Source organism: Anopheles maculipalpis, chromosome 3RL (assembly GCF_943734695.1).
Source record: "Anopheles maculipalpis chromosome 3RL, idAnoMacuDA_375_x, whole genome shotgun sequence".
NCBI classification, from domain to species: Eukaryota; Metazoa; Arthropoda; class Insecta; order Diptera; family Culicidae; genus Anopheles; species Anopheles maculipalpis.
In genome coordinates, this window is record NC_064872.1 from 69250058 (window position 1) to 69274953 (window position 24896).

At 47.3% G+C, this 24896-nt stretch overlaps 2 protein-coding genes across 2 annotated transcripts in view; one reads left to right on the forward strand and one right to left on the reverse strand.

Annotated features, from left to right (window-relative positions):
• Positions 1 to 24896, reverse strand: part of LOC126561499 (ubiquitin-protein ligase E3B) — a 480330-nt gene that overhangs the window by 273910 nt on the left and 181524 nt on the right. The window lies entirely within an intron of this gene.
• Positions 580 to 2567, forward strand: LOC126562474 (POU domain protein CF1A). The gene has a single exon (XM_050218990.1). It carries the CDS (start codon positions 814 to 816, stop codon positions 2287 to 2289), a length of 1476 nt encoding a protein of 491 aa, XP_050074947.1. The 5' UTR covers positions 580 to 813; the 3' UTR covers positions 2290 to 2567.

Below are 24896 nucleotides of genomic sequence, written 5' to 3' on the forward strand. Positions count from 1 at the left end.
ATTGGTAACGCAAGTGAAATACTACTCTAGCAACAAAAGCCATCACCTTATCAAATGTCAAAACGCGCGACCCGTACACAAGCAAGCCAGGTGTTAGTAGACATGCGTAGTGTGTGAGAGATCGTGTGAGGCAAAAGCAATCCCCCGGTGTAGTAGCCACAGCAACGCAACCGTGTGCAATCTGCAACGAGCTGTCAAAAAAAAGGGGGTGTTGCGATTTTTTGCTGTTTTTTTGTTTGTTTGCAAACCGGCAGGCGATACACAACAAGTTTGACGTACAAGATCGGTTTTTTTTAGTTTATGCGTTGCTGGCTGGGGTTGTTTGAGTTGAGAGGCTGTGTGCAAAGCGAGAAGAACAACGGACGGACCGCCTCACTGCGTGATCGAAGCTTTCTTGGCGGCCACCTTTTATCGGAACATTGCGTGTGTGCGTTTGCCCAGCGTGTGAATGTGCGTGTAGATAAAAACGCGCGGGCGGTGGCACAGTGAAGAGCCATCACCGAAACGGTGGCCGCGGCGGTACAGCGGCATTAGCCCGGCCTCGTGGAGGGATTCAGTGGCGGTGAAGTAGGCGGAGGCGGAGTAGGAGGAGGAGGAGGAGGAGGAGGGCTGGTAGTGTTGCCCGGTTCCCGTAACGAAGAAACCATCGATCACCAAAGGATAAACGGTGGCGGCGGCGGCGTCGGCGGTGCCGGAGGCCTCGGCATTGATGTTGGCTGGAATCCGTTCGCGTGGAAGATAGGAAAAGTGAGCCCAAATTTGGAGCCGTACCCCGCCAGCGTGGAAGGGCTGAGCAGCCCGCGGGCGGTGGGGATGGCCGCCACCGCCTACATCTCGCCCGGCGCCGAGCTGGACATGGCGCTGGGCGGTAGCGGTGGCGGTGGTGGAGGAGGAGGCGGCGGCGGCTATCATCATACCTCCTCGCCGCGCAGTGCGGCCGATGCGAACGAGATGAAGTACATGCACCATCACCACCACCATCACCATCAGTCGGCAGCGGCAGCGGCGGCCGTGGCGGCCGCCGCCACACACCACCATGCCGCGGGCCTTACCGTGCCCTCGAGTCCATCGCCCAATCCGGCCGGGTTGGGATCGGTGACGGGTGGGCTGGGTGCGACGCCGTGGGGCGCACTGCAACCATCCGATCCCTGGTCGTTGCACGTCGCACACTCACACCCTGCCCATACGCACCCGCACGCTCATCCACATCCGGCGGATGTGAAGCAGGAGATGCACCTGAGCCAGCAAGCCCGCCAACAAGCCGGTGGTGGTCCGGGTGGCGGTGGCGGCGGAGGCGGTGGCGGTGGAGGCGGCGGAGGCGGGGCCGGTGGTGGGATGACGTCGCCCCACGGGTGGCATGCGCCCGTACATGCCGGGGCACACTACGCGACCGGTACCGGGTCACCGCTGCAGTACCATGCGGCCATGAACGGTATGCTGCACCATCCGGCCTCCCATCATCATCACCCTGCGCATCACCAAAGTGCGGCGGCCGCGACGCCGTCGCTCCATCCCTCGTTGCGGGGCGAATCGCCACAGCTGCACCTGCCACCGCATCACCACCACCACCATCACCACCATCACCTGCAGGGCGACCGGGACGTGAGTGCGGGCGAGGAGGACACGCCGACCTCGGACGATCTGGAAGCGTTCGCGAAACAGTTCAAACAGCGCCGGATCAAGCTTGGCTTCACGCAGGCGGACGTCGGCCTGGCGCTTGGCACGCTGTACGGTAATGTGTTCTCGCAGACGACGATCTGCCGGTTCGAGGCGTTACAGCTGAGCTTCAAGAACATGTGCAAGCTAAAGCCGCTGCTGCAGAAATGGCTGGAGGAGGCCGACTCGACGACCGGGTCGCCGACCAGCATCGACAAGATAGCGGCCCAGGGCCGGAAGCGGAAAAAGCGCACCAGCATCGAGGTGTCGGTGAAGGGTGCGCTCGAGCAGCACTTCCACAAACAGCCGAAACCGTCAGCCCAAGAGATCTCGACGCTCGCGGACAGTTTGCAGCTGGAAAAGGAGGTCGTGCGGGTGTGGTTCTGCAACCGGCGGCAGAAGGAAAAGCGTATGACGCCGCCCAACACGATGGGTGGCGACATGATGGACGGGATGCCACCGGGCCATATGGGTCACGGTGGCCACCATGGTGGGCATGGTGGGTACCATCCGCACCACGACATGCACGGCAGCCCGATGGGCGCGCACAGTCACAGCCACAGTCCGCCGATGCTGAGCCCGCAGGGTATGGGCGCGACCGTTGGCGGACACCATCAGCTAGCGGCCCACTAGCAATCAGAGCACCAGGAGTCCACGGCGGCTCAGGCGGCCCAGGCGGCGGCGGCGGCACAGGTGGCGGCACAGGCGGCCTTCTTTACGCCGATCCACCACCCGCACGCCCATCACCACCACCACCACCATCACCCGCATGCCTACCATCATCCGCACGCACACCATCCGCATCATGGGGCAGCTGCAGCGGCGGCCGCAGCAGCCGCGGCAGCAGCAGCAGCCGCCGCCGCCATGGTCGGTGGCCACGGTGTGTACGGGTCGGGATCAGCGGGTGGATCGGCAGGAGGCGAAGGAGGCAGCAGCACGCAGGTGTCACTATCATCTGCGTCGCCTCCCGCCTCGTCTGGGTCATCGGCCGCACCGTCGTCGGCGGCGGTATCTGGGTCGGGCATTGGGGATGGCGCTGGACAGCAGCAACCTTCCCAGTCGTCGTCCGGGCCGGCACCGTCGTCATCTTCACCTGCCCCAACGAGCTCGTCATCGTCTGCTTCGTCGTCGCTGGCCGCACAAATGTACATAGACCATCAGCGAAGTCAGCAGCAGCAACAGCAGCAGCAGCAGCAGCAGCATCAACAACAGCAGCAGCAACAGCAGCAGCAACAGCAGCAGCATCTACAGCAGCAGCAGCAGCATGCTCAAGCTCATCATCAGCAGCAGCTGCATACGAGACGACTCCTGCAGGAATGGACTCTGCAGTTCGGACCAACCGGAACAGCAACTGGTGCACGTTACATTTAGATGGATACATCACGAGAGAGAGAGAGAGAGTTACAACCCACAGCAACACAGGATACGAAAGCCACCAGGAATGGGGACACCTTCCACGGTCGGGAGCTTACGTTTTTAGGGTAGAAGCGTATATATATAAATATGAATATATATTAAACAAAAAAAAAACAAAACCACAAACACACAGACACACAGTATGTTAAGTAGCTAAGAGCAGTGGTGAAGTCCTGCGTTGAGGTACACACCAACAGTGAGATGTAAGGATAGTCGATCGCGGTGCGGTACCGATCGATGATTTCCGACAGAGATATAAAGAGCGATAGAGAGAACCAAATCAGCTATACTAATTGTGCCCGACTTCGACTTTATTTTGAGTGTGTTTGGTGCGTGTGTGTGTGTGTTTGTGGGTGCGTCCGTGAGCGTTGTGTATGTCAAGTGCGCGAGTTCTCGTGATCGAATTGTACATAAAACCGAGGGAGGGAACCGACCGAAAGGGGTTTAGTGTACTAAAAAGCAAACAAGAAACGACAGACAGGACACGGTCAGAACACTCACACGGTTGTGTAGTGGTGTTATTTAGTACACGTTACGATACAAAGAGACACGCGACAGGTTAGGAGACAAGCGAGACACACATCTTTAGTACATCTCGGTGATCGGCATCGATCGGTTCGGTTTTTAGTGTGTAAGTGTAGGGGAGATCGGGAGAGCAGTTACGATGCAAATAATGTCGCCACTAACAGCTCGAACATTCTCGCGAACAAGTGAAGTTTAATTTTTCCCGGGAGCGTTCGGCTTGTAAGTGGAACTGAAAAGAGAAGATTAAAAAAACACAAAACCATTGAAAACAAGGATTTGATTACTCGTTTGTTTTTTTTTGTTCGTTTTTAATTTTTCCTCTTCCTCCTCCGGTGGTTGGTTTTATCTGGCGAAAAGGAATGGCGGTGATTCTTGGTTGTGCAGTGGTCCAGGAACGTTCCACGTCGTTGACAGTTGAAACCAGTTCGTTTTGTGGTGTGATTGGATTAGTTCCGAAAAAAAACAAAGGTTTTGCATCCTGTTCGATGAGAGTGATGAGTGATGAGCTTACAGTGCTGTTTGGTGTTTGGAGTTTTCCCTCTTTCGTTGGCGCGAGCCCTTTCCACCCTCGCACCCTCCAGCTGTTCAGTGCTGCTACCGAAAAACGTTACGAAAAATTGCTCAAGTAAGTAAAGTGAAAACTGGCCCAGCAGAGCCAACAAGATGAGGAAAAATGGCGCATTTACTGTCGCAATGTGTGAGGTGAATTTGTGGGTGCGAAACCTGGCTCGAACCTTTGGACACCGAAGCGCAGTGCCGTCGGCTCGTATTGCCGTCGGCAAACCGGTGCAGCGTGTGCCTACCAACAAAGGGGGCGTAAAGGCGTGTATTGGCTGTGTTTTTGTGTGTATGTGTGTGTGTGAGGTAAATTTTATCATCACGAAATTGTGACACTATTTTGGTCCGTTAAGGTGCTTTATTTCGGTTTCTTCTTCTACTCCGTGCGTGTGTGTGTTTAGAGTATAGAAAATCGAAAAAGTTAGTTGTTTTCTTTATTGTGCGGGGTTTTGTTTGACACAAACCGATCTGAAGATGCGATCGTGTGTCCACCATCCACTAGAGGGTAGAGAGCGAAATGGTTGTAATAGTCCAACAATTTTGTTTTCCCTGCTCTGCCTCTGTTTGATCGCAATTTTGTGCCGCACGGGGGAAATTCCTTCGGATTTTCCATGACCTTGCGAAGCATTAATAGGATCCCGGCACACTTCGTTAACTGCCAGCTACCGGGCTTGATTGCCGGTCGCTAACGGGAGAAGCGTAGCAAAAACAGGAAATCCCCTACAATCCCAAACCTATCCGGACACGATCGATCAATCCCTTTTTGCTACCCCGCCGATGGACAAATGCTTTATGCGAGTTGGCAGATGATCGAGGTCCCTTTTTTTTCGGCCGCCCGCTCGGGACTTTCCCGCCGTACTTTCCCTTTAGAGTTTCCGACTTTTTGATCCTCGATCGCGGCCTCGAAAGCTATTTGTTTTTAGCGCTTGTTCTATTGATGCGATTTAAAGAGGCGGTGAAGTTTCGTCCGTAGGTAGGATTTTACTGCCGGGGAAAAAACAAGGCCACATCAAAACCGGGGGTTGTGTGTGTGTGTGTGTGTGAGGGAAACGCATCACCGTGCCTGCTCCGAATGCTTGCATGCCACTTGTCTCTGTGGACTGGAAGGGTTAAGCAAAAAATAAAACACAGAACCAAACTCACAGCATTTAAATCGTCGGTAGCAGTCGGAAGGATGTGCGAAAACGCATTAAAACCACCACCGTAGTCGTTAAAAAGAGCGATCCCGAATGAGCTTTTCGAGGGAAGCTGTTAAGCAGCGTGCCACTCGCTGCAACCGTGGGCTTTTCTTTCTTCAGTTTTGTATTCTTTTTTTTCCCCCACCCGGGAGAGACCATTAGCCTGCCTAAATGATAGCCTGCCAATTGATTCATGTTGATGTTGATTTATCGATCCACTTCTGTTTTGGGGGTGCCCTGGTGCTCGGTTTAGAGCTCGGCTTCATTAAAAGAAGCGTCCTAATGGGATGGTTTCGTCGATCGTTTCCATCGTCGACGTTTTTTTTTTTTTTTAAAAGATACGAGTAAAAACAGGAAACAAAACGATTGAATGTTTGAAAATTTAGATTTGGAAAACCGAATTGACACAGGGTAATCATTTAGTGCAATAAGAAATCAAATTCAAACAAAAACAAAAGGTAAAAAGTGGGGAAACACACACATACAGACTTACAAAATTGTACAAAAAATGGCTCAGACCAAACGGTCGTCACGTCTTCTTGTCTCGGCCTGCAACTGCTTCCTTTTCTACTTCTTCGTAATCTTCTTATTGTTATGTAATGTGTAGTACGCATGATGTATCGTAAAGGCAGCCGGTCCAGCCAATATGCAAAAAGAATTTGAAGAGTGAAATACAAAGATACCAATCGATCTGTGAAATTGGATGCTGCGAAATCGATTATGAGAACTTACGACGCTCACAAAATTGGCACACAAATACACACACACACACACATACATACAGGTCAAAACAGAACCATTGATAAGTAAAGTCGAATGTCGAAAATGCACTGAAAATAAAGCTCCGAAAAGTAGTCGAAAGAAACAAACAAACACAAGACACATTAAACATGAAAATGTGAGCAAAAGAAGCATTTGAAGCAAGTGTAAAACAGTCATATAAACACAAACACACAAACACGTGCGCGCGCGCACACACACACACACAGTATGACATCCCGCTGCTCGGGGGGTTGAAACAAACGAATGAATACAAGGATATTAACGTAATAAGGACAGTAGTAGCGTATTTGATGTGAGAGTGTGTGTGTATGTATGAGTGTGTGAACGAACGAATGTAGTAGAATCGGGATGAAAAACGGTGTTGTACCATAAACAAAAAAAAAAAACGTAATGTTAACGAAAAGGCGAACCGAAACGAGCATACAGCAAAACACAAAAGAAACAAGAAAAAAAACATACAAAACACATAAGGAAAAACAAGGGTATAAGTACATTACATACTAAAAACAAAAAACGAAGAAGAAAAAAAAACGAATAAACAAACAAAAAATACAAGAATATACAGTTAAGCGTTAAGTGTAGAATAAATATGGACACTAGTGACAAAGGGCGCCCTGCAGGGCGCGTCTTGCAGGACATTGCAGGACGATTGATTGTGCAAAAAAGCGCTAAGTAAAATCTTATACCCCGCCCCCGCCCGGCCCCGAAAACTCTACACGGTACGGCGCTGGTTTAACGGCGATGTAGAGAAAATTAAATGACGAAAACAAGAAGAAAAAAATGCACATTCCCTCAAAGAAGCAAGCAGAGATGAAAATGCGTTTTGAAGTGTACATAAAAGTGTAGAAAACAGTAAAACAAAGAATGAATGGAAAAAAGAAAGAAAAAAAAAGAAACAAACAAACAAACAAAACAATGGATAGAATGGAAGGTGGTGTAGCAAAAGAAGTAACCCCCTCCCTCACAATCCACCCCCACCCTTCCCCACTGCAGCATTGTGGAATGTGTGGGTGTGTGGCACACAAAAACCTTATAAGAATAAATACAAAAAGTAATCTATTGCAGAAAATATAAAAAAATCAGAAAACTTAAACAAACAGCCTGTGTCTTCTGTTATTGTGTTGTTTAGTTTTTAACTGTAGTTTAAAATGTTTTTGCTTTTAGTTTACAGCTTTAGGGCTTTCGGGTTTGTTTTTCTTTGTGTCCTTGTCGATGTTGAATATTGGTGATGTTCTCTTCTCCCATTTCGCTCACTCCTTTCACAGTAGTTTGCTTTTGTTTGTAGCTTTTGCTTTTGCTGTACTTCTCTTCTAGTTTGTGTCGCTAGAAAATGGTGGTTTCATAGAATCAAAACTTTAATTTTCTAGCGAGCTTTCTAGGAGCGTTTTAGGTTGATGTTTGATAATGACAACACACAAAACAACGCTTGAAAGAAAGTGGAGACTTGTTTCGATGCATCACAACGGACACACGCACACACAACAGGGTAGATGGATGCTGCATACGAAAAATCGTGCTTAAGTGATAGAAAATGTAGGAATAAAACTTACGTTTCATGGGGCGGGAAGATTGCTTAACGTGAAAGCAGTTAACTGGTGCACGAGAGTAACTACTAAATAGCTACAGAGCAATAGCACAAGGAAAGCGATATTTTTTAGTGTTATTTCGTACAGTCGTGATTTTGTTATTTTTCTTAAGTAATGGGGATAACAGGGATTTGTGGTTAGGAAGCGAATTGGAATCGAACTTTTAGCTTGTAAACACACCGAACCTAAAGCACCAAAAAAAAAAAAAAAAAAAAAAATCGTATAGCAAGAAACACATAAAACAAACGGCAGTAGTGCACAGATGTAGTGACAAATGAGGAGCACAAAAAAGGGAAACATAACCACCACAAAAGGAAGTCAAAGTATATGGAAAATTTCACAAATGTCATGAAAATCGGAAGTAAATAAAAGTATCTACATACACAAGAAAGAAGATCAGAACAGAAAGCCCTCAAAAAAGAAAAAGGAATAACACAAAAACACACACAAGTACTAAGCTAAGTAATAAATTATTAGAGTTATACTATTATAATAATTATATACGAGCAAAACAAGGCAAGAAATAATAAGAAGACGAAAAAACCAGAAAAACAATTTTATTAAAAATATTTATGATGAAAACAAAGAAAAAAATGAAACAAAAAAAAAACACAAAACAAACACATCTTTCCTTGGATCCTTTTTGCGTTTCCCGTTCGGATGGTTGCCGATATTTTTGGTTGTTGAGAAACAAACGTGGCGCTACGAGATGTGGATGTGTGGTAGGACAGGCGAAGCAAAAAGGCACTTCGACCGTGTGTGTTTTAGGTTTTTCCCGTCGGTGCGTTTGTGTGTGTTTTTATTGTTCCGCCTGTCATCGTTTCGGATGGGTTTTTTTTTGCAGTTTTCCAGCCCGTGCGGTTTCAGTCAGGATCGTTGTCTGGTTTTGACGTTTCGTCCTAACGAGATGATGCCGGCGCATTGCTGTCCTTGTATGGGTGTGTTTAAGTGGCCTAGAACATACTGTTACGTTTTTTTTTGTGGTTGCTAGCATTTTCTTTTTAAAGGTTCGTTTTGTTGGGGATTGTACTTCGAATTTGGAGGCCTCTAAAATTCGTTCACACGCGAATCGCATCACCAACACACACTTAGCGCTGTGGGAAAAGCTGTCTCTTTCACACACTCTGTATAACACATTGCTCTCGCCTAAAAGCTTCCCCTGTGTGTGTGTGTGGTGGAAAGTCACGCAGACTAATAAAAGCGAGCTTTCGGGCGAACAGGTGTACCAGGATACGCTTTGCAAAACACAAATACCTTCATCTCGTAGCATGCCGCACGCTAAAAGCGAACGTTTTTGAATGAGAGTGAGATACCGGTCTTTCTGGTACGATGGTAGTACACTTCAGGAAAATTCCTCAAAAAAGGTAAATTCTTTCTTTCCCCCCTATATTTCGATTTGTTTTGTAGAAGTTTTCCCAACTTTTTCCCCCAAAATTGTGTAGAGAAAATGCTCCTGACTTTTCCCTTCCGGTTGCTCGCTGTCATCATATTGTGTTGTTGGGGGTTGAGTGTTACCATGGAGACGCCAACTCGCGAACTAGAAACGCACGCTCGTTTGTCGTTGGTGAGCGTTTTCAGCTGTTGTAAACATAACCCCGCGCGCTGTGTGAGTGTGCGTAGCCTTGGAGCACGAAATTTATCCCTGCTGCTGTTCCGCTTTGGTTGCTGTTTGAAGGATGTCCTGTGACAATCGCGCGACGCGATGAGGCCGCCATTTGCACCAGCACTCGGTGCCGGGGAGATGCTACGCTTGAACAGGACGAACAAGCTGAGGCTTGCTGTTGGGTAAAGTGGTTTGTTGATGCCGTTTTTTCTTGCACCAAGCACAGGTTTTTCGTTACATTTTTCTTCCATTTCCGGTGGGAATTGAATGATTTTTTTTTTACTTGTAGTGGTTATTTTTGGAGAATTATTTTGGCGCGCTTCCGGACGCCATTAGGAAAATTTCAGATCCGTGTACCAAGTAGAAGGAAGATAAATTTTGAAGAAAAAAAAAAACAGGAACTTCACTTGAGCGAACTTTGTGCCAACTTCAAGAAAATGGTAAATATGGCTGTACATGAACCAACTAGAATGTAGAAACAGCGTAAAGAGGTCACTGAGTACGATAAGAAAATGGAACGTTTCAGGACTGTTCGCAAAAAAAAAAAAAATGGAAGACTCCAACCAAAGCACGGTTCCACAGTTGCAAATCTAGCAGAAAGTTGTCCTGAACATTTACTTCTTTCGCCGGTGTCGTAGTCGTAATCGTATTTCGCTTCGATTTCTTAGCCCGCGATGTCTTCGAATATGATGCCTGCCGCTACTGCTGTTGCTGCTGCTGCTCCGGACCGTAGCTGCCACGTTGAAGCGAGAAGTTCATCATTCGAAAAAAGGTTCACAAGGCAATGAAACGTTCCGTGCCACCGTCGTCGACGGCGACGTGCCATCGAAGATTCCTGTGTTTCGCATTTCAATTTTCGCCAGTTTTTGCTACCGCTGTTGTTCGAATGGTGTGTCTCGGCGTGTGCTTGAATGGTTCGTTTTCTACCCCGTCTTGGAATTGGGTTGTGCTGTCGTAGTCGCGCAGCACTAATGCTCGTCATTGTTGTCGAGGTTTTTTTGCGATCGAGAAGCGCGATGAGCGCGGGTAGTGTGTTTCTTTACTTCTTTTCTTGTATCAACCAACAGAATCAGCAGCCATCTTTGTGTGCCAGTGCCAAGGGACGCAGGGTTCGGGGACCGGGATCCTAGACGGGTTAGCCGTGAGCTAGAACAGAGCGTTCCAGTCACACGCATACACACACACACAGTGGAGTATGCCGCCTGCATCCCCCCGTAGCAGTGTCAGGCAAGAGAGATGCGGTGCGGGCCAAGAGAGATGGCAAGATGACCGGGGCGATTAAACACGCACCACGTTCGAGCGAGGTACAACCGCACATCCGCAATTTCCACATGATGTGACACCGACCGAAAACCGACCAACCGTACCGAAGCCAACACCGCACCGGGAACGACATCTGCCTTTTGTGAAGTGTGGTACTGCGCGAACATTGTTAGACGACAGCGCCTGTCGGGAGTTTTCGGGGTGCATGTGATTCGTGGCGTGGGGCAGTATCCATCCTGACGTCCTCATCCGGCTGCACGCTATCCGGCACCATCGTCTCAATGGCATACCATCGGGACATCGAGGCATCGGTTTTTGGAGATGAGTGCGAGCGTAAAGTGTGGCTGAAAGTGCTGACTTTAATACGGCTTACGGATTCTACTGGGAGCAGCAGGAACTCCTGCTGTACGGAAGCTGATAAACAACGTTCACTCGCGGTGGTTTGATCGGTAAGTGAAACTAAATTCCATACACCTTGCGTTGCTCATCTCAGTAGGCATGTCATATCTGTCATGGCGTTGTTTTACAACTGACAGTTGACAACTGTTTAGTTTTAGGAGGGTTTAAATTAGAATTTAATCAATAATATCGTAAAATTTAAAGATTTATGACTTGAACGGGGGGTTTTTTTTCAAATGAAGACAAAATGCAAGAGCACAACTTCTACTCGGTAATAAGGTTTTTTGTACCTCAAAATGCACAGACTTCGGTCTCTTTCTGTCGTGCGCGCACTGTTCGCCGTGGTGGAAATAAAATTCGAATAATTTTCATTGCACGCGAACTTCGAGTTTCTCGCTCTTCAACTCCAGTACCCCACGTTCGCTCTCCTTGAAAACTGAAAAGAACAAGCGCAAAAGCGTAGCGCATCTCTGAAAATGTCTTAATCGAGGCTTTAAAATCTTTATTCCATTTTACCTTATGAGCTCGGTTCGTTTCCGGAAGCACACCGGCGTGCGTTGGCGTTCGCAAACATTCTTGACTCCCTCCCGGCTGTTGCTGCTGCTGCAAGATGAAAGGACTTGTCTTTTTGTCTTTTTATTTGGAGTATACAGAGAAGAGACCGTGGACAGTAATTCGCACGCAAGATGTCCGGCTCGAATGATGTGGGCGTTTAAAAGACGTTTGTTGGTGACCGGCACGCACAGGAAACTCTTGCTGGAAATGCCATTAAACGGTGTGCTCCGGGCATCCAATGTTCGTCTCCCCTTATCCTGAGGAGTGCTACCGAGTTTCAGTGCCAATTTTTTCGTTTACGGATTTGTGCGTTCTAACGCTTGCGAAATTAAAACACTCACAAACACAAATCTACTTCAAGAATGTGGCGAAGGAGGCTTTGGAGATTCTGGGACGAGAAATTGAAACAAATTCTGTGCGAAAAACCGAAATCCACGGTCCACGGTTGTTGGGAAATCCGTTTGAGTGGTGATGGAGGGATTAAGCGCATTTGGAGCGCGTTTTAATCCAGCCGGAACGCGTCTTTACGAGGCTACTTCGGGTGTGAAGAAAGGCCAGGGATTAGGGTGAGATTTGTTTCGAAGACCACTGTCGTCGCTGATTGCTGCTGATTGTGTGAGATGTTTTTATTTTATTTTGGTGGTGGTTTTCTGGAGCGCAGGACATTCTTCGCTTGCTCCATGCTCAAAGCAATCTTTAGTTTTTGTGTGGGCAATCGTCGGCAGTAGCTTTGGCGATAGGTCAGGATATTGTATTATAATGTTTTATCAGTGGAAATATGTTTAAGGACTAGTTTTTGGGATGCCTATCTGAGATGCAATATCCAAGGTCCTATACTAATCATCAGAAAAATATCTAGGAGCGTTTAAAAAATCGTGACCTTGTCAAAAACGGTGGCAAAAGCACGGGTAAAATTTTTCGTGCTGACCGATCACGCTGAAAGATCTATCTTGCCCCATGGCCGTGACGTACCATGTGTTCCTGCTGTGCTGCACACACAGAAGACCGTTCAATTTACACGTCCGACCATGCCTTCAACTGATGATTTCGCGCGGTCTTATCTTCCCCGTCCTCGGCTGGAGGCTGGAAGGGATGGGAATCGTGCGCACGAGCGTTAATGTACCGGGAGCACGCTTCCGACGCTGAAAAGCTGGCAACGAAATGCAGCTCCAAAAAATGACCGTACGATGCGGGAGAACCTCAAAAAGCACCATTGAGTGACACTGAAATTTCGAGCTATTTTACCCAGGGCGTAAGGGAGCCTTATGTCTTAATCAATTCGTCGGAATCGGTGGTCGGTGCTAGTGTGTGAGGTTCTCTGGCCTGGGGTTCATGGTTTTTTTTTTCTCTTTACGAGATAGGAATCGAGTGTAGTAGCCCTGGAACGGTGGATTCATGCTCACGAAACCGAATCCCTCTCTCTCCTCCTTCCCAGTTCCCCGTCCTTCCGGGGAGGGGTTGGTCAGCCGGTTTCGGTGGGAGTTCGTTTAACACCGCGGAGCGCTGTTGTGGGCGATTGCGAACGGAAAATCGTTCAGTGTCACGAAGATTTCTTGCCTTCGCATGACAATTATTTGGCGCTATGGAGTAAACGAAATTAATGATGCAATAAATAAAATTGTCTGTAGCAAAAAACGGTAGAGCTTTACAAAGAGAGGAAGAAGGCGACAAGATAGTAAAGCACGAATAAAGGGCTCCGCTTGTTGGATGTTGGTTGAAATTTGTTATTAAATTTCGCAGGTGAATGTGGGAAAATTCTTTCAATTCTAACTGCGTTAAAAATCGAAATAATGTCAGAACTCTTTAATCGCATTGGAATTCTTTCACTGCGGTGACCTCATCTTTCAGAGGAAACATTAGCCGTACCACCTGCCTGCAAATCGGACGGAAATAGTTTAGATTAGCCTTTAGGATGACGCCGTTGTAGAGGAATTGCACATCGGCACGGCATTTGATACGGGGACTTTCGGTGTTCCGTTTAGGCCCTCCGAGGTCTCTCCGAAAACACACCAACTGAGCTAATCAACAGAAAAAAGGGAATTAAAACATATTAGCAAAAAAAAGGCACACATTCTAGCTAAACATATTCCCCGCATACGCACACACACACAAACGAATTTCTAATGCAGATAAAGTGTGTAAAGAAATGGGTGAAAAAACGGAACAGAAACAAAGGAAAATCCTTCACAAGCTGAGAATTGCTGTACAAACGACCGTTGGTACGAAACATACACAACAGCCGGAGGAGATTCATAGAAAAAAACACAAAAGCTAGAAAGAAAAGCCAGCTTGATATCGTCCCGTTAATGAGCAATAAACTGGCAGTATTAATTGCGTACCCAAAGGCCCCGTACCCATTGGACCCGTGGCAACCCCCGCAAGCTGGACACTCGTGCGCAGACCGTATCGGTTTACCACGGTTTGTGGGGAAGGTGCAGCGGTGTGGGACGGTAACAAATATTTTGTCACAATAATTTTACGACTATCAAACGCCACCAACAAAATCGTGCCCATAAAAAGCAAGACCTAGGCAGGGGCAGGGTAGAGGCAGTGAGTGATGCAGGAAGAACGGCATAACATTCTAAGCACGGAAAGCATCTTTTGCATGGCAGGCGTTGGAGTTGGTTGATGGGTGGGTTTTGGTACACGTTCCACAGGTGACTAGATATACAAATGGGTGTCTTTTACGACGTCCCAGAGCGGAGACAAGAGGATCCAAAGTGTTGGTGCGAGAGATCGTGTGGATTTCTGTTTTGTTATCTTTATATTACACCGTTCAGTATGGTTGTTCTAACTGTTGCCAGTCAATTTTTAGACGTTCAATTAAATTTCTGTATTGTGCCCCAGAACTCTTCGATTATTTCATTGGAGTTCTTCAGACTCAAGTCCTACAGCTCATCCTGTCAAAGAAAACCCCTTTTCGTATGCGACAAAGCGCATGAAGACACCGTTTTTAAGTTCTTCCACCTGTCCCAACGGTCACCTTCAACCGCTCACCCCGTCCCAAAACTCATCCTGTGGGTCCTTCGATAACTTCAACCAAGATTTAGCCACCACCCGTTTCCGTCGCGTTCTATTCGCCGCCGCCTTCCGTGACCTAGAGTTCCCGTCCCCCGGGTTGCCCCGGTTGCCGCTCTGTTCCATCTTCAAAGCTCCGACCAGCGCGAGCGACCACGTAGCAACAAAATAAAAGAAATATGGTCATAAATTTTCGGATAGGCTTGGGTGTGTGTAACCAGTTGATCAGGTTGTATTTTTGTATTATAGTGCTGCTGCTATTGTTGCTTCAAGCTGTTGGTGTTGTTGTTTGCTTCTTTTGCTGCTTCTTCTATCTCTTCTTCACTGTTCTGGGTGTTTCTTTCGATTGCTTCTTGTTCTTTTTTTTCTTCGTCGTTTCTTCTTGAAAGTTTTCCTCTTTTATCATTGTATACAATAAAAAAAAACCCTGAGACCTTATTCCAGGTTCTCCCTATTAGTATTTTGGATGTTGCTTTTTTGGGGTGTTGCTTTCCAAATACGACAAGCGGTTCCGGTTATGGGTTGACATTTTTTTTTTGTGAAATGCGTGTGTGTGTGTGTCTAAAGGTTTTGCTAGCTTTTGTGAGCTAGTGTCGTTCGTATGCTTGAAACGGGGGGAAAACTGTTCACTATGCCAGCGTCTAGCGTGGAAGTGGAAAAGAAATTTATCAAAAATTGTTCCACTTCAGGGCGGGAGAAGCGGGAAGCCATAAGCAATATATTACGACAAAGTTTTGGACCCATCCGTGAAATACATCTTCAAGGCATGGGCTGGAACCTGTTTTCCTATGCTCCAAAAATGTCTAAATTCTGCAATAATTTTGCCCCTCGGCCGGTCGAACAATGTTCTGCATTTTCTGCAAGTTTCTTCGAACAAACAGACTGGGTAGTTGGTACAATTAATGAACAGAAACAACTTGAACGTTTGGGAAGCGAGTTCCACTTAAGTGGACAGTGTGTCAATTAAAATTTCTTCTTCTACGCGCTCAGTAGTCGAAGCGATCACCATCAGCACCTGGTGCTCGGCAATCGTCATCGTGCCCGGTGTGGAACGGAGAACGGCAAGGCCTCCGCAGCCTCGCACACACACACACACACACACACACACACACACACACACAAAACCCTTTCTATGTACGGTTCGGTTTAGGAATGTTGAAAATTGATAGCGGCTATCCCGAAAATTTCGAAACTGATCATCATCACTCCCCGGCACCGAACCTCGCGCTTGCGCAAGCTGCTCTAGGCACGTTGTTTTTCGTTGAAGACGCGCCGTTTCTTTCGTCTCGCGCGGAAAACAGGTTTCATTTCACGTTGCACCCCGGGTCCCATCGCGACCCCATGTGTCTTCACGAGCGCTGGACACTCCTGTGACCAGTGCTAGTGCCATCTTTTCTAGCCGTATACCCTCAAACCCCGACCGCGCTACCGCGCGCGCGAGGACTTTCTTCGGACGCTTCGTCGGCAAACACCTGCCACACCGATGATGCCCTTCCTTAACCCGTCCCGCCGGGCTTCGCAATCGAACTTGCTGCTCGGCGGTGGGACGGGCTCCGTTGAACGATATATGGCGATATCGAAGCGTAAAAACTGTTCCACCGTTCAACCGATCCGAGAAGGCTAATGGGGTCATAAGATGCTGATAAAGTTTTTCGTCCATCTGTTGCGGTCAGTTGACGGTATCTGTGTATGCGCGTGTGTGGGAAATCGGCTTAGAGGGTCCGGTTTTTTTTTTGTTGGTTGGTTATGTTCGATGCGCCGTCGAGGACGAATCTCGGTGACGTCGAGCGTTTTAAATGTGGCGGGTTTTGGCCAGTGTGTGCAGTGTGTGTGCTACGGTGTTTCGTAACTTCACGCTTGCTTGTGCAATGGTTCGGCAGAGGACACCGCAGCAGTGGTGTGGCCGCATCAAGCGCAGTGCTGTTGAAGGACATGCCGAGCCGAGGTAATAAATGGGAGCTGAAAAGTGGGCCTAATGATACTTTGCCAACGGCACTGGTCTATTTGATTTGATCGAGCTGTGATCGACCACCAAGCGGAGGCAGGACTCGGGTGTCTATTAGCTTGCGAAAGATCACTCCTATCTTATCGGCTGGGCAAATGGAGGGGGGCCATTTTCTAATGAAGCGCTCGCAAGCGCCGTGTACCAAAATAGCACGTTGAGTCTATGAGCAATTGATTAGAAGTTAATAGCTTGAAAAGAACCGCTCAAATTGCACCCTAGAAGCGCCGGTGTGCGATAATACTATGCTAAAACCCGTGCTAGAAAATTAAACAAAACTTCAAGCCTGATGCTAATCAGCATCCGTATGCTTTCAGCCGTTGATTGGCGAACCAAAAAGGACCAAAAGAAGACATTTGGAGATTGAAAAGAAAAGGAACAAAAATCTACACGTACATGTAAATTAGGTGTTGAATATGATCGTAAAGCTTTGTTTTTGCTCCATTCCGTTCCGCTTGTCCATTGATTGATTATAAACATGTTTTTTCTTCGCAGATATGCAGTAAATAAACGAACGAGCATTTTATTTGTGTGAAATGCGAATGATGCAAAGATGATGATATTTCGACACACGGAAGTGTAGTATAAATGCTGAACGAGTTTCCATCATCATCTTCCACGCTCGGCGAGCGGTTTTGATGCTACTTTGGGGCGTTTTTTTTTGGTACGAGCCAAAAAATAATAATGGTGGCGTCTCTTTATGACACGCTTAAATACAATTAATTCGTACCGGCCGGAAATTTGATCACGTTGGATTTCCTTTCCTGAAGCAAAAAAAAAAAAACGGCCAATTTTCTACTTTAGCTGTCTTTCAGAAACCCAATCGGTGATGAGCAATTCTTTATTCGAAAGTAAAAATCAAAACTACAGACCAAAAGACAAAAGACTTGCCCGGAATGCGCCTTAAATAGACTTGTAGCACGCGGGATCGGATACCAGAACCCGTGGAAATAAAACCGATTTTTATTGGTAATTATATAATTTATGGTCCAATACGGGCGAAAAGGAACGCAACCGAGTGGAAACTGGATCGATTTAGTTGGCCGGCGCGTTTCGATCGCCTTCCCGTAAACAGGGCTTTAATCAAGTCGTTTTATTCGTTGAACGATCATCTTTAGAGGTCCCTCTGCTTCTCTCTCTCTCTCGAGCGCGAGCTTATCTCGATGCTCGTTAAATCTCAAGGTGAAGAAAGATTTTATTGTGCAAAAGTCTAGCCTAGATAGCTGGAAACCCAGCCAGCCGCTGGTGGTGGGCTAGATATAGTGCCGTACGCACATCGGGTGATCTGAGCGCGATCGTTTTCATTGGTACAAACTGGGAGGAAGTTTGAGGGATAGAGCCGGTTATAGATTTGTTTTTGTATTGACTTATCTCAAGCAAAAATAAGAATAATTAAACATTTGCGCAAACAAATGCCCTCCACCATGTTTCTTTCTTTTCGGAGAACCTACTGCCTTCGATTCTTGGCAGCCCCTAGAACTAGAACTAGTTTCGTGCCGGTTTTGCCAAGTGCAAGGCTGCATTTGCATGCATGATGGACAGCTAAATGGGGTTCGATGGTGGCAAGATTACCGGGACTGGGAGAGGCAAGCGTGAGCAATATCTTTTGCGTATTTCGATAAGCTTTAAACGAAAAAAAACCTCCGACATTCCAGAGCACACAGAGTGGGTGGACTGGAAATAGTAGCCCTAGGGAACGCTAGCGCTAGAACGTGGCCTGCAAGCGATGCTGTTTGTGTGTGTGTGTGATTTATTATTTGATTGATTCCGGTTCGATTAGAATAGTTTCCGAGAAGCGATATAATTGTATTAATGCACACGTGCCACAACGTGCCTAAGATCAGAACTGCATTTTGACAGCCTAACAACTGCAATGTCAATCAGAGTTTTCGTTTTCGTTTGTGCTCTTGTGAGTTTGACAGTTGGCCATTCGTTGGTGGGCAGTCCCTTACCAAACTCTCGAAGCACAAATTTTTTTGTAATTTCCAAGCTCTCCAGTTCGCGTGATCGTGAAAGTGAAACCACCATCAACCTTTTTGCTCGGTTGCATCAAATCAATTGCCAACGAAATGCGCTGCAAGCTGAAACCGAACGCAACGGTAACGGAGGAGCCGTAGCCGTTGCGCCTTTTCTTTTTGTAGTTTTGTGTCCTTGGGGCAAACATTCCCTGGTTTGGCATCTCACCCTTCCGAAAAGAACAGTTAGAATAGCTCGGCTGCATTTCTCCCCCCCCCCCCCCGCCCCCGGCGGTGCGGGCAGAGAGCAAAATTCTAAGGTTTTTCGGGCGATTTCGGCGAGTAGTTACAGGAACGAGAGTGAACGAGCGATCGCTAAAATGCCCCATAAATGAGAACGTTTAGAGACCGTTTCAGATATAGTGGGGCGGGGGTTCGTCGCTTACCCATACACACACACACCCAACGTGCATCGTTCGATGATGGACCGCGGCAGACGCAATTGTCCTGGAGCGGACGAATATTTTCAACCATATCATCGGATCCAGAACGGATCCCTCCCGAAAACATACACCGGGGATGTGTTTCGGCCGAGTCAAGCCCTCGGGCGCTCGATGCAGGGATGGCAAATTTGAAGAGTTTTCGTGCTTCGAAGGTTCTTGCTTGCCAACGCTTTCGGCCGATGCGTCGATGCGTCGATGGCGTGGAAACGGATTGATGGATCGGTGTAACAGGCAGCAGCACTAGCGTTGCTACAGGAAGGATAAATTTTTATGGGTTGCTGGGGGTATGCGCAACCCGAGCGCACCTATGAGCCAGTCTGCTGCAGGTTGTGCGCAGAGCAAGAAGTGCTGAAAATATGATCCACCCGTAGGGCAGGCGGTCCGTCGTTGTTGGAAATGGTTGTCATAATAATTGCAGTGGCGGTGTCGATGTTGTAGCGTGTTTTTTTTTTGCAGTGGAGCTTTGCCTACGTCTCTGCAAGCCAAGGTTGTAGCGAATTCCTTACGGCGAGGGGGGCCGCCAGTCAGGAAGCGAGAGCGCAAAAGTAGCGCAGACGGCGAACCCCTCGTTTGACAACACCTGAATGCCGTAGGAAGCGACGACATGCGTGGACGGCTAGCACATGCGCACACCGTACGATCGATTATGCGTCGTCTCGTGCGCAGTTTGTGCATTCGGAAGAAACACAAAAAAGAGCTAAAATAAAACCCGGAGTAGACTGAGATTATTTTTTCTTTTTCGGGGTGTGTTCAATGACTCCTACTTTTGGGGCCCACCCTGTTTTTTTGCTGTTGTTGATGCCCTGCGTTCAGGATGCTTCGGTATGGCTGTGTGTACCGGCGTTGAGGGAAAGTGCTTTCGGGACATCGACCTAACGTTGCTTAGAAGTGGAAAAAAATAAGCAGCAGTGCGAACGATCATACACATCTCTCCAGACAAACGCACAGGGTGAAGTTCGAGAGGACGCATTTGTCGTGGGTAGTGGGCAAAACTTCAATATGCACCACGCTCCCGAAACGAAACAATTTTTGCAATTGTAATGCGTGGCATTGTTATGGTCTGCTCACCATAAGCTCGGATCCGAGTCGAGCATTACCTAATATGGTTCAGGCAAGACACGTCTGGTGTGTAGTCGAATTCGGTGTGCGGCGAAGACGACGCACAGTGCATGTCCCTGAAAAAAAAAAAAAATGGAAGGCAGGCAGGATGCTGAAGAACCCCCGACTGGGAGTCTTATTGTGTCTCCGATCGTAGGCCAAAGAACAAAGACCGACAACAATGGGTGTCTTCTAACTGTTTTGTAGATTGCTTTTGCTTTGCGTGCTGTTCCGGGACTAAGCCTGACTTGATAGTTGACGGATTTAGCTGATGTCGCAGTTAAGGAATATCTGAAGACTTCGATTCATACGATTCATACTTGATGGCAACATTGGGTGATGCGTGCTTATAGTTTGAACGTTAAGAACACCTCTGAAACAGAAGGATTAAAAGCAAAACTTATCTTCAAAGCTTCAAACAAGGAAAATAAAATGCGAAAGACAAAAAAAACATGTAGTAAGTCTCAATGAAGTCGCAATTTTTGTGCTCCGAAAAAAAAAAAACGGTTCCAAAACACGCACCCACCAGTGAAGGTGAGAAAGTGAACGATAAAAAAAAACCCAAAAATGTCTTCCTCGAGCACTGCATCCGCCACTGCCAAAGCAGTTTCCAGAGCATGAAGCAAGAAACGATAATATAGTACCAAACCCTCAAAATCACTTGGTGCATGTTTGGCGAGTTATCTTAATTCACTTCGGAAACCGCCGCCCAAAAGGCGATCCCTTCGCAATGGTCGCCCGTAAAATGCCACCGTTGTAGCGCGCTTACGCTCCCTTATCACGAGTGCGAAGTCTCCCGCGGAAAGCGTTAAATGGCTGCTTACAAACGTAGCTGAATCACGCAGTGCAGTGTCGAAGGTACGTTCTGCCGGCGTAAGATGATACTTTTCCGCTACCGTGCGCATCACTTTCATGCGTACACGTAATGGTGAGCACGTGGGAATAGAATTCGGTGCATGGCGAGGTTAGGTGCTGGAAGGATTTGTTTGGATTTTGAGTAATGCCGTGCAAAAAAAAAAAAAAACAAAAAAGAAAGAGCAGCAAGGATGCTGCACGGTGGTGCGCGATCGTGGAAGTCGAATCATGATGATCATGAGGTATGGCGTGCCGGAGTGAAATTAACTTGCCAGCGTTACTGCACGTGCTGCAAATTGTTGCTCCGCAGCAGACAAGCGAAGCTATTAGCAGGCGGAGAGAGAGGGTGGGTGCTGGAAAGGTGTGCCGACTGACACTTGACAACGAAATGACGGAATGCGGGTTCCATTCCGGTGCCTGGTAGTAGCAGGGCGATAGAATTTCGGTCGTTTGAAGGTTGTCTGGCGATGTTTTGTTTGGAGGTTTTCCCTTTTCTTTTCTTTTTTTTTCATTGGGATCGCTTCTCCATCCTCGATCGATCTGTTTGTAGTATAATGGTTGATTTGGAAGAGGTGGTTGGTTGTGAGATAATCTTGCCCGTTGACATGCCAGAGCCCAGGGGGGTAGCGGCTTTGAAGACCGTTAATATTTCGAAGAGATAATCCAAGGTGATAAGAGAGCTGTCGTGAAGTATTTTTTCCTAGGTTTATTTATAGAGGCTTTGAATTTCTAAAACAGGATTCACCTTTGTAATATTTACTAAAAGTAGTTTAAAATTAATAACCAACTTGTATGGCCTAACTTTTACGATAATGAACCAAACTTTTACGGTACTGTCAAGTTGCATCTAAGTGCTATTGCTTATATTTTTTTAATTCTAAAAATCTAAAAAGGAGATTTTGATGTAGTTTGTCGGGTGTCGGGCCACAGAAGCTGCAGAGTGGATTTATCAATGAGGTAGCAATGGGTCTGGGGAGTGCGTCCTATTCGAAGCCGAGATAGGTGTTTGACCGAACACTTGTTTCTGGACTGGAATCATTATCGTCCCATGGAGCGGTAGTGTGCTTAATGAAACATAAGTTTTGGGAGGGATCTATGCTGTTTCAGGTGGTGTTCCAATTGTATTGGGTATTGTGTGTTTCGGCGGTAAGAAGTTGACATCTGGAGGAACTCTGGAATGTCCCAGAATTAAGCAGAAAACAATTGTCCGGGATGAAAGCGTCAAGTACCTGGATGTGAGGGTCTTAGGACCGTGTTTCAGGGCGGTCAGAGCACTGGCATTTTCGATAAGAATGACAATGTCGACGGCGGATTCCACGGTAGTACCAGGGACGTATTCCCTGGCGTGTAGCTTGCGTGGACCGGGGATAGCTGATGCTTGGTGAGTCACTGTTCGTGATGATATCATACGCGCAGAGAATCTAATACATTTGAACATCCAGGTTATATTCGCCCTTTGAGAAGAAAGAATATAAACACATAAAACAAAGCAGCAAAAATGCCTCTTCTGGTACTCTATTGGGCTATAGAAGACAAGAAGTAACGAATGGTCCCACTTTTCCTTCATGTCCATCGCTAATACACCCTTAAGGTTGGAGTTTTCCTTTCAAGGACCGTGTATTTGTTCCTTTTTTTTATATTTTTTGTTTTCGGATCCCGTTTTTCCCCGTGGCGCTACGCTAGTCCAGCTAGTTGACGGTCAACTTGTCCACTTTGTGACACGTCCGTCGGCATTCCAGGATGTTTGCATCAAGGATTTATGGGAAGAGCGAATGGTACGAAAAAAGAAAAGAAAAACAAGAATTGAACTGGAATGGTTGAACGATTGTACGTCTGGTACCGGAGGTACAAAACCAGTACTACTTACCGTGTACCGAAAGGCTTCTGTTTTTGTTCGGAAGTTCTTCACCCGGTTCCGGTTAAGAAATCGGTCCTGAAAACCAGACTTCTATAACCCACGGCGGTGTAAGGAGCAGTCCCAACGTTGCACTCCAATTTCAATTTCATTCAATCTAAATAGAAGAAGGAAACACAATCTCTAACCGGTGCGTAATTGCTGACAACAAAGACAAATTATAACAAAGTTTTTCTTTACCCCAAGTGCTTTTGCTTCTCGCCCCTTCCCTTTATCATTGGCGATCCGCTAGGATGGCCGGTGCTGGACAGCAAGAAACTGGTGGCTCTGATTTCATTTGTCAGCTCAAGGTTTTGTGTTGTGTTGTGGCGGATAGAACACGCTGCACGGTAAGCATTTCGTCCTTGCGACTCGCCACGAAAGCTGATGAAATGTTTATTCTGTTCGTTTGTCCGGTGGGAAACTATGGCACAAGCACTGCGCGATGTTTCGGTAGTGGCGATGACAGTGTCTTTGCTTTGCGGTGACATTCGCGCTGACAGTGTTATCTCGTCGCCTGACCATCGTCTTCGTCTGTCGGCTCCGTTTCGGTAATGGTATGGTGCAAATTGCCAGAAGTCCTCCATCATTCTGCCTCCTTCTGGGCGGTGTGTTAAAGGTGCATTTGTCTAGGATTAATTTGATGATGCTCTGAGGTACAGAAGTAGATTAGCGTGCTTTAAACGTACGCAATACGTAACTTTGTACAAAGCTAGAAAGAGTGACTCCCCGAGAAACGGTTCTTCCAACTCAATCAAGGATTATGCTACGAAAACCGTAAGAAAACATTAGCAGCAAGCAGATGGCTTCACCGCCCTGCCAATTCGTCCAATAAAGATGCTTTTTACAACCTTCGGAGTATTAAACAAAGCTGCCCATTCTGAAGCGCGCTAGTCCAAAGGCAAAGTCTCCGGTACAGTAACAAACAATAAACATTATTGCACCTCTCGCAGAGCTCCAAAAACGCTCTGTCTAGCTTTTCCCAGCCGACCAAAAAACACCAAACATAAAGCAGGGTGGGGTAAAAAGCATATTCAACAAAATTTTAGGGCCACCATAAGATTAGAAACAGTGATCGGGCCCATCTTTTTTGTTCACGTCGTCGTCGCCGTGGTGGAGTGTGCTTAGTTTTGTTGTCGCGAGACGCTGGGTCGCACTTTTGTACGCGATCACACCTTCGATCGGTTCGGGTTCTTGCGAGCTTTCGGAGGTGGAATCTCGACCTGAACCTCAATACTTGATCTCCTCCTCCACCTTCAGGGAGGGGGTGTTCGTCTTCTGTGGGGTTTGCGGAAGGTAGGACACCAATAAGCTGGAGGAAACTAGGCAACTGGCAGGCCTACACGGTGAGGCAGCCGTGTGTGAGTTTGTTGTACGACTAACGGCGGAACGCAGAGAGAGAGAGAGAGAGAGAGAGAAACCTAACCTAACAAATGACATTGAATATAAGTTATTACATTGTTAGATTTAGATAGAGGAGTAATCTAGCAGATTATATATTTTTATAACACACACACACACACACACACACACACACAAGGCGAGATCGAGCGGCAGCGCGTGATCAGGGAGAAATCCACGACTACGCCGATATCTTCACGGTTCTCGTTCCTCTAGCCAGTATGGTGTGTGTGTGTGTCATTGGAAGAAGCCGGTGTTTGGTGGAGTGGTGTGTTTTTTTTTATTATTTTTATTTGAGCTTCCATTCCCCATTCCCAAGATGTTCGCGCGCAGGAGCCCTGATGAGGTTTGGCCGAAAGGTGCGGGTTTGTATCATCCATCGTGTCGGAAAGGTGCGGAGCGGACGCGGCCAAGGGAGACGGGGTTGTTACGGGTTATGGGCGACCCACACGGAGCAGAGTGGGCACACAAATTAATTAGATAACCTGTCCCACCGTGCAAGCATTGCGCATCGACACGGTTGTCGTGCCGTACGACGGCAAGAACACGGCAGAGTTGCCATGGCGTTGCTTACGCCCGGTTACCATCATACCGGGTTGTCCGATTGAGGGTATTGAGGTTGTGCTGGCTGCCGTATCGGTGTCGTCG